The 9,468-nt window shown below is 49.6% G+C and overlaps 1 protein-coding gene across 2 annotated transcripts; it reads right to left on the bottom strand.

Annotated features, from left to right (window-relative positions):
• Positions 1–3,797: 3,797 nt before the first annotated feature.
• HEY1 (hes related family bHLH transcription factor with YRPW motif 1) lies at positions 3,798–7,967 on the bottom strand. 2 transcript variants are annotated; one of them, XM_081503345.1, is made up of 5 exons: positions 7,360–7,967; positions 7,025–7,100; positions 6,798–6,881; positions 6,436–6,517; positions 3,798–5,537 (listed from the first exon to the last, which is right to left on the bottom strand). In XM_081503345.1, the coding sequence occupies exons 1-5, from the start codon at positions 7,446–7,448 to the stop codon at positions 4,954–4,956; spliced, it is 915 nt and encodes a 304-aa protein (XP_081359471.1). In that variant the 5' UTR covers positions 7,449–7,967; the 3' UTR covers positions 3,798–4,953. The 2 variants fall into 2 exon arrangements, with proteins under 2 accessions (XP_081359471.1, XP_081359470.1); XM_081503344.1 differs by having other exon boundaries at positions 6,786–6,881; positions 7,360–7,675.
• Positions 7,968–9,468: the final 1,501 nt, after the last annotated feature.

Raw genomic sequence — 9,468 nt, 5'->3', positions numbered from 1 at the left:
GGCTTCTCTTGCAGTGGAATATGGGCTCTCTAGCTGTGGTGCACAGGCTTAGTTGCCCTGAAGCATGTAGGATCTTAGTTTCCCAACCAGGGATTGAACCCATGTCCTCTGCTTTACAAGGCAAATTCTCAATCACTGAACCACCAGGGAAGTCCCCAGTTTCTCTCTCTGTAAGGAAATAAGACAACCTAGAAATAATTTTTAAAAACTCTGCCCATTATCTTTACATAAAACTACCTAAAGCTGCCTAATTACTGCACCTTTTAATTTGTTAGCCCGGTGTTTATCCAGTAAGAGTATCCATAGGCCGTGCATGGCAAAGATACTAGAAAATTTCAGCCTGCATAGAGGCTTTCAGATTAGAGCCCTAGGAGCTGAGAGTTGACTGCTACACTGGCAGACAGGTTTCAGTGAATTCGTTACTGACTTACCTAAATGGGGCAATTTCACATAAAAATCTAAAATTGGAGATGCTCTCGGAAATTTGAAAGATCTGGTAACACTGGACCAAAATTCCTTCCTAGACACAATGGGTGTGACCCTTCAGACTGAAGGTGCCCCCACGTCAGCCCTCACTGATTGATGACCCATGCATTCTCCCATTTTAGTGCCTGTCCCTAGGAAATATATGCCTGGGACCTCCATCTAATCCAGCCAGTTTATGGGACAGATGAAGAAAGCAGGGTCCAGAGAATTTTAAATGACTCACCTCAGGGCACTGGGATAAAAGCAGAGCAGGACCCAGAATTCGGGTCCCCTTCCCAAGACACCCCCCTTCCCTGGAGCACCAGTTGTGAAAGAAATTGGGTCACATTTGAAGCAGTATCTCAAATGCTATTAGCTCTGAAGTTATTTTAATTATAAATCATCAGTGCAATCTAATGAAGGCATCAAAGCTGATACTGTTATACACCAGAAGGGCTAAGGAGAAGTATAACTAGGTGATATAACATTTTCTGAGGGATTTAAAATATAAGTAATCTATATTTAAAATATTTTTTTTTGTGGGTAACAGAGTGGGACAAAGAAAAGCTGAATAAAAGTACATCCTAATTGAACTATGTTGAATAAATTAGAAATGATACATCCGGATTTTTCTCTTTCTAAATCTAAAAGTTATTTAGGTTAAGAAGTTTTTCTTATACAAGAATTCTGCTCACCTATCTTTCATGTCATTAATTCATGGTAATATATATAATGAATATAATGGGTAATTATTGAGGCCTTCCAAATTCTTTATGACAAGTGATATTATTTTCTCCATAAGGTACATTTACAGATCATCTAAAACTGTTTTGTCTACATGGATAGAAGTGTTATAAACATATATAAGATAAAAATATGCTGGCACTAGTGACTCTGATGTTAATTTTTTTCATACTCCATCAACTCAGAATAGAAATGAGTTTTCCTACATTCATTTTTCTACGTCTGCTTCCCAGGTGGCACTAGTGGTTAAGTGCTGGCCTGCTAATGCTGGAGACATAAGAGACGTGGGTTCAATCCCTTGGTCAGGAAGATCCTCTGGAAGAGGGCATAGCAACCCACTCCAGCATTTTTGCCTGGAGAATCTCATAGACAGAGGAACCTGGCAAGCTATGGTCCATAGGGTCGCAAAGAGCTGGACACAATTGAAGTGACTTAGCTGCTGCTGCTAAGTCGCTTCAGTCGTGTCCGACTCTGTGTGACCACACAGATGGCAGCCCATCCAGCTCCGCCGTCCCTGGGACTCTCCAGGCAAGAACACTGGAGTGGGTTGCCATTTCCTTCTCCAATGCATGAAAGTGAAAAGTGAAAGTGAAGTCGCTCAGTCATGTCCAACTGTTCGTGAACCCATGGACTGTAGCCCACCAGGCTCCTCCATCCATGGGATTTTCCAGGTGAGAGTACTGGAGTGGGTTTCCAGCACGCATGCACAATTCATCATCGTAACCCCATCCTGTTTCCCAGGTAACTCAGACTCCATCGCCACAATTTCCAGACACTCGCCACCTTGAAGAGGTTAAAAAAGAAACCAAAATATTTCTTTCTTTCTTTAATTGGCCGCTGCTTACAGGCTTTTAGTTCCTTGACCAAGGCCCCTGGCAGTGAAAGCACCAAGTCCTAACCACTGGACCTCCAGCGAATGCCCAACCAAAATATTTCTTTGGAAAACTATGTAATCTTGAAAATGACCCCCTCATATCCTCCCTCAAAAAAAGAAAAAAGTGCTAACCAGATGGTGACATGGGGACCATAGACATGGCAAGCAGAACGGGCTCCACATTTACAGTTTCACAGAGCTTCCAGCAGAGCCAGTAAAATGAGGGGCTTTACTTTTTTCTTATCTCACTAGCAGCCATCTAAACCTGGGCGCCAGAGAGCGCATCTAAGACCATCTAAGCACAATGCTGTTCAGTACTGCTGTAATGCCGTTTGAAATCCCGGTTGCTAAAATTAAACTGACACTTGGCAGAAATCATCATAACGCTTTCCATCGCAGCCATCACAGCAGGCAGAAAGAGTGTCTGCATGGCACAGGGAGTGCTCAGAACAGAACCGTGCATCACAGGAGACACCAATGTCTGAGGCCACACAGAGGAGGGTTGAATGGGAGCTAGCATTTGAAACCCCAATCAGAAAAATGCCACAGTCTCCATCCTTTTCCCTCACGGGGACCCAGAAGTCACTGCTCGAATTCAAAGTGCATTCTTCACTTTGCCTTCATTTCTTTTTCTTTTTTCTGGCTGTTCTGGGTCTTTGTTGTTGTGTGCAGGCTTTCTCTAGTTTCAGTGAGCTGGGTTACTCTAGTTTCTGTGCGAGGGCTTCTCAGTGAGGTGGCTTCTCTTGTTGCAGAGCACAGGCTCTACAGCGTGGGCTCAATAGTTGCAGTACACAGGCTCGGTTGTCCCAAGGCACATGGGATCTTAGTTCCCCGACCAGGGATTGAACCCATGTCCCCTGCATTGGCAGGCGGATTCTTAACCACTGGACCACCAGGGAAGTCCTGCCTTCATTTCTTAATCAGAGGAGGGAGGAGTGGGTCTACTTCATCTGCTAGAGTGGGTTTTCTCCTTCTCCTCCCGACCACTCTCAAGATCAAGGCAACTCCTTCCCAGCTAGGAGATTCCTAAATTGGCAGAAGGATGACTTTTAAGGCCATGGGAAGGCACTCTTCTCCCCCAGGGAGCCCAGATGACTGCCTCTGTTCTGGCAGCGTTTCCATTCTAACCTAAAGCATGTGTCTGCTTCCACACTACCCAGTGCACGAGTCAAAGGCAACTAAAGGGTTAAACAGATTCCTTGGAAACAAGACAAGGAAAGACTCCAGAGCCCAGCAGGTGCGGAATTACAGCCTGCCACCGCTCACCAGGCCTCAGATTCTCGGGCTCCGAGTTAGCAAGGTTTGGCTTTTCTTGTTTTGCCGTTAAAAAAAAACAGAAGAAGAAATTAAATATTCTGCTCTTCCTGTATAGAACTGAGCATGCAGCAAATGTCTTCAGTAAATATCTGTTGAACAGTCAACACTGTTTTATAAGATTTCAGAGTTTTCTCCCACCCTGCAACTCCCAACCAGGATTTGAAGTTTCTAGTCCATAGATGATCAGTTTAGGGCCTGATTATCTGACATAACAGCTAGAGCACTATATTCTCTTATGGGAGCCACTACGTCATTAATGAAGTCACCTTATCCAAAATCACAAAGACCAAGAATAATGAAATTATTAAACATAAGAAAACTGATGACCAGGCAAAACGAAAATGAGAAAATTTATCTCAGCCAACAGAGAGAAAGGCTAAAGTAGGTAAGACATATACAGGAGAAGAGTTTGTTCTTTTTTATTTAGTCACAACACATCAGTACAACAGAGGTCAAATCCAGTTCAGTGGAAGTCATTTAAACTATACCTGCTAAAGGAATAGACCTGTAAAATGATGCTTTGATAGCTCAAATCAAATTAAATAAACCAAATAGAAGGCCGCAAAGACCTTTTAAGTTATCTCAACAACCACATTTCCATGCGCCAAAAAGGAGAACACAACATAAAAATTCCCAGTGAAAAGAAAACATGGCAGCTCTGGGAAGAATTAGCTTATGAATTTCACAGGTTCCACTGGACTATTCCATTGACCACTTGCACGCCATGATCACTTATCCATGTTAACATTTGTGAGCTTGAGATCTGTGAAATTAAAAACCCACTGCATTGCTTGAGCCTGATAAATACAGACATATTTTATGCAACTATCGTCCGTCCCTTCCCTACCAGCTCCAAACCCAGACCTCTCCTAACCAAGCCAGAACTGTGAATCCTGGCAGACGGCAGTGACTGGTCATTCAGATTCAGGGCCCCTAATGGTTTGTACATTCACCTCACTGCTGTAGCAGGCAGAGAATTAGCTAGTCTTCTTTCTTGGATAAAGCTGATCATCTGATTTGTCAACGCTTTATTCAGAAATATAAAATTCAATACAACCCACCCCCCAAAGAATATCATTTATACAATACCTTACTTGTCAAAATATTAACAAAATAGCATCATGTTAACATTGAGCACAGTGGTTTGGAAAATTAATTCTAAAAAGAGACTGTAACTATACAAGGAGAAGAGCAGACCCAAAATACTAAATGTTAAAATCCCCCAAACTTTAGGACAAAAATAGGATCATTCTTAGATAGGTTAACAAAGTAAATTAGGCACAGTACAAACCTATCACCAATTTGTGGGTTTATACTCACTATTTCAATTTAACATCTGGAACAAAATTTAACAACTAGTTGTTTAAAAAACTGCTAACACACATTAAAAAAGAAAAAGTAAACCAACAAACCTTTCGTCTTTCAACAAAGTTTATCTGAAAGTGTACCTTTTTCCTTTTTATTTTACCGATGACTTTAAGGTGATGTTGGCAACAGCCCAGCTCAGCTGGGAATTTAAGCTTTCCCCTCCCTCATTCTACAGCATCAGTTCTTTAAAAAGCTCCAATCTCCGTCCCCCAAGGTCTATAGGGTTTGCCAAGGTTTGCTGCCTGCGTGGGTGCCGAAGGGCTCAGTGCATTGGGAGACAGCAAGTGGAAGGAGCCGAAAGAGAAGGGGAAGGCCGACAGGGAGGCCACGGAGGAGAGCAGGGGTGGAGAGAGTTTGGAGGCGGAGGTGACCACCGGGAGCACCGGTCCAAGGCTGCCGCTAGGGGGCGCTCGCAAAGCGGATGCCTCCGGATGTGCTGTGGCCAACCTGCCCTGGTGGTGGGGTTCCGTGGGCGAGGCCGAGGTGCCCGTGTTCCCGTGGGTGTTCTGGGACAGCAGCAGGGGGTGCGCGACGTGCGGATGATGTCCAAAGGCGCTTCCCCAGGGAATGTGTCCAAGGCCTGCGTGGGCGCCGCTCGCCGCTTCCCGCTGGGAGGCATAGTTGTTCAGATGTGAGACCAGTCGAACTCGAAGAGGGTCCGAAGCATCCAGTCCTTCAATGATGCTCAGGTAACGGGCGACTTCGGCCAGGCATTCCCGAAACCCCAAACTCCGATAGTCCATAGCAAGGGCGTGAGCGTCAAAATAGCCTGAGGAAACGAACAAAAGAAAAACCCTCAGAGCTTCGCTCATTTCCCTCATTTCTTCGATCCCAAAGGCAGCCCTTCCTGGCAAATAACTACATCCTTTAAGGAAAAAAAAAATGCATTCACGGGCTCTTCTTAAAGTCCAAATATTTGGGAGTCGACCAAAATCTTTGCATTAATCAACATAAGAAGTGTGTGTTTGCTAATGCAAGTTCAAAGCCCAATTAGAAACTGCCAAGCAGAAACTGGAATTATACCCTACCGGCAGATGAAACTATGTTCATTCCTTTAATGTTTTCCCTCAACAACAACAAAAAACACATCAAGGACAGAAAAGCCACAGAGTAGTGAAATTCATTAGACACACAGATGTAAGTTATCATCACGGAGCTTTTAGGCACTTGGTCCAGGGTAAAGCATTTTCCGGCTGGAGACAGACACACAGACCTCGGTCCCCCACCTTCCTTGGGGTTTTCTCTACTTCATCACAACAGGTTTCTCCCCTCAAGAGTCATGTGCCAGATTATTCTTTAAGAATCTTGTATATGAAATTAAGACCATACATTAAAAAAAAAAAAAGGCTTTTTCTCCAAAAGGTTAATAAATGTAGCTTGAGCTACCTGGCCAGAGCTGTCACAACTTTAGCTATCACACATAATAGGTATTTTCCAAAAGAAGGTGCATAAGCTTAACTTACAGAGGGCTGGTGATGAATTCACTGGAGAAAACCTATGTGCACGTGAAAGTACACCGACAGGCAACCCCCCACACAGCACACCATTCTCTCTCCACCCCCAAAGCACACAGTAAAAATAAAGCAGCGACTGCACCAATCCTAGCCATCGGTAGCTGATCACACTGCCCCCAGACACTCAGACGCCCCGTCGGACTAGAGACGTACCTTTCCCTCCTGCAGTGTGTAGCATTTTCAGATGATCTACCGTCATCTGCAGGATCTCGGCTTTTTCTAGCTTGGCAGATCCCTAGAGAAGAGAACAACAACAACAAAAACCTGATTTGGCACCTACTGCCTTTGGGGAACAACTTGAAATATATACGCAGAGATGTGCTCTGTAAATCATAAAAGCACAGACAACAGCAAAATAAATTATCTTCGCAAAACATGTTGGAATCTGGATGAATTATTTCCTTCTCACAAACGCGGTTATTTTCCAAGGCACGGGTGAGGTTCAGCTTAATGAGCCAAAGGATTCTGAAGGCGTGGATAGCTACACCGAGAGAGCTACCTACTTTCTCCATTACCTGCTTCTCAAAAGCACTGGGTACCAGCCTCCTCAGCTCAGACAAACTGTTATTGATCCGGTCTCGTCGGCGCTTCTCAATGATCTGGAGAAAGCAGGCAAAACAACGGGGGACATTTCCATTACGACTGTAAATTCTAAAGTGAAGAAAGGTGGTTCTTCCCGTTAATTAATAAAACAAACATTCCCCCCCCTCCCCAAAAAAGGATGCGCTGTAAAGAGACTCACGCCTCTCCGTCTTTTCCTGGCCAAGATCTGTGAAGATGTAGTTGGGGACATGGAACCTAGAGCTGAACTCAAGTTCCTAAATGAAGGGGAAAAAAAAACAAAACAAAACAGGAATCGCCGTTAAGCGAGAGGAGGTGATCTGAGAGGTCGCCCCCACGCCCTACCCGTACTCAGATTTTTTAGGCAACTTGGGCTTGAAAGCACCTCCGGGTCGTTCACCCCGGGCGGAGGCCTGCCGGAGATGCGCAGAGGTCAGTGCAGGGCGCCAGCGTGCCCCGGGCCCTCGTGCGCTGTCACCGAGGCCAGCCTACGCTAGCCTCCCGCCGCCAACTCACCCATTCTCATCCGCACTCTCCTTTTCCACCTCGATGGTCTCGTCCAGCTCGCTATCGGAGGAGCTGTACTCGGGGTGGGCTCGCTTCATGCTGGCTGAGCAGAGAATCTGGGGGAGGGTCGGCGAGGCGGGCAGGGAGGAGTTAACTGCAGCGGCTCCTCTCCGCGCTCGACTGCTCGCGTTCCGCACACACTGGTCCGGCTCACGCTCAGCCTCCGGTTAAAACTCAACCATCCCTTTCCCACGCTGCGCCCCTTCCCAGGGCCCTGGGGAGGGCGGGGGAGTGGAGGGGGCGGCGAGGGGGCGGAGGGGCGGGGCGGTGGCTCCCGGGCAACAGCCTTCCCTAGGCCAATCCGGCTTCTCGCTCCTCTGATTGGCAGCCTCTCAGGAGAGGGGCGGGGGCGAGGCTGCGGCCGAGTGCGAACCCCAGGCCCGCCCTCCCCGCCCGCCCCTGCCCGGCGGCGGTGTGTCGGCTCCACAGGGGCTCCACCGGGCCTCCGCTGGGGGGGAAGGAGGCGGTGCTGGCGGCGCAGGGCCGGCGGCGGGCAGGCGGGGGAGGCCGAGCCGGGACACCAGCCCGCCGTCGGCCGCGGCCCCGCCCCGCCCCGCGCGCCCCGATTGGCCTGGCCGCACGCCAGGGCCGCGCCTGCAGCGCCGCCGGTGAGCCGCACGCGCCGCGGGCCGTGGGAAAGTGCCGGCGCCGCGGCCGCCAGCCAATCCGGGCGACCGACGGCGGCGACGGCGGCCGCGCTGGCGGCGGCGGCGGCGGCGCTGGGCGTCCGCATGAATGGAGAAGAATGGGCAGGCGGGGGAGCGGGGCCGCGTGAGGGCGCGCCGGCGGGGGCTGGGCGGCCGCGGGCCAGGCCCCCCGTGTGAACCTGTAATCGGAGCCTGGGCGCCTGGCGGCCCCGGAAGCCGCCGCCCCGCGCCGCGGTAAATCTCGGCTGCCGGGCCGCCGGTGTCCGGCGGCGGGAGGCGCACGCCGCAGGCGAAGCCGGTCCCGAAGCACCTGGCCAAGCGGCGCGCCGGACGCCGGGCGGAGGGTGCGGGGCGCCAGGAGAGCGGCCGCCGGGGCGCCGTTCACTGTGGCCAGTAGCCCGGGGCCCCGGGCGCTTGCAGGGGAAGATGTGGTTTCGGGAAATGTTCTTTTTCGGGTTTTGGAGCTCTGTCCTCACTAGCAGACGGACTCGCTTCCGCAGGGGCTTCCCAGCCTCTGGGATGAAATCAATTCCCCTGTGCATCTGGGATCCGGGGAAATGGAGCGCTTGTTTGCTGGGCCGACTGGGGCGGGCTGGTGGGGGTGGGGGCGGGGCAGGGGTGGAGGGATGAGGGGGTGCAGCTGGGGCTATTCTTTTTTTTTTTTTTTCAGGCGTTGGCGGCCAGATCCTGTCAGCGGGCGACAGGGTGGCGGGACTCCGAGCTTTTGCGTCTGGGGCCGCCCTCGCTGCTGAGATTCACATCTCTGACCACCGCACATACACGCGTCCCTGCACACCTCCTGCCTCGGGGGTGGCGTGGCGGCTACTGGGTGCTACCTGTAGTTCCCAGGTCTCAAGGAGATAGATGTTTTAGAAATATATATTGTATATCTCGGACTGCTTCCTGATTTGTAGGAGGTTGTTCTGAATTTAGGAATCCAGGCATCTCTCTCCCCTGACAAAGGAGCATAGCAGTACCTATTCCTCTGAAGTCCACTCTTGGGGACTGCAGTCCTTCAGTGATGGAACGCCTGATAAATATCATTGAGCATGACAGAAACATTGTCACCATTGCAAGTTGTTTGTCCGTTTCTATCCCTCCTTAGTTTATTGATCTCAATGCCCACATTTCAGACGCCACACACTCAGTGGCCTGAGCCTGATACGGATCGGATGTTGCTCAGTCTCTCACCCCCACACGGTAAGCCATTTCCTGACTCTCACTGAACCTCATATTCCACCAAACCCGTACCACCTCAAGCCCCTCAGTCCTTTCTGGGCACCCCTTTCTGCTTTCCTGTCTAGGCTGAGTCCCTCCATCAGCCAACTGGGATTTGTTATTGCTGGCCCACCAGGCACTCTTGCGCCCTGGTATTGCACCAGAGGCCACTTCTCAGTTGTTCTGCCCCACC

This window comes from Giraffa tippelskirchi, chromosome 6 (assembly GCF_054371585.1).
Source record: "Giraffa tippelskirchi isolate mGirTip1 chromosome 6, T2T-mGirTip1v1.2.pri, whole genome shotgun sequence".
Lineage (NCBI taxonomy): Eukaryota > Metazoa > Chordata > Mammalia > Artiodactyla > Giraffidae > Giraffa > Giraffa tippelskirchi.
This window is presented reverse-complemented; position numbering and strand designations above follow the sequence as displayed.

Bases quoted from the DNA above. Each gene is read 5' to 3' on its own strand.
- HEY1 (XM_081503344.1), bottom strand. From the start codon at position 7,448: ATGAAGCGAGCCCACCCCGAGTACAGCTCCTCCGATAGCGAGCTGGAC. The intron at 7,101-7,359 runs GTGAGTTGGCGG...CCCTTCATTTAG, and splicing joins GAGAGTGCGGATGAGAATGG to GAACTTGAGTTCAGCTCTAG. The intron at 5,538-6,435 runs GTACGTCTCTAG...TCGTTTCCTCAG, and splicing joins ACACACTGCAGGAGGGAAAG to GCTATTTTGACGCTCACGCC.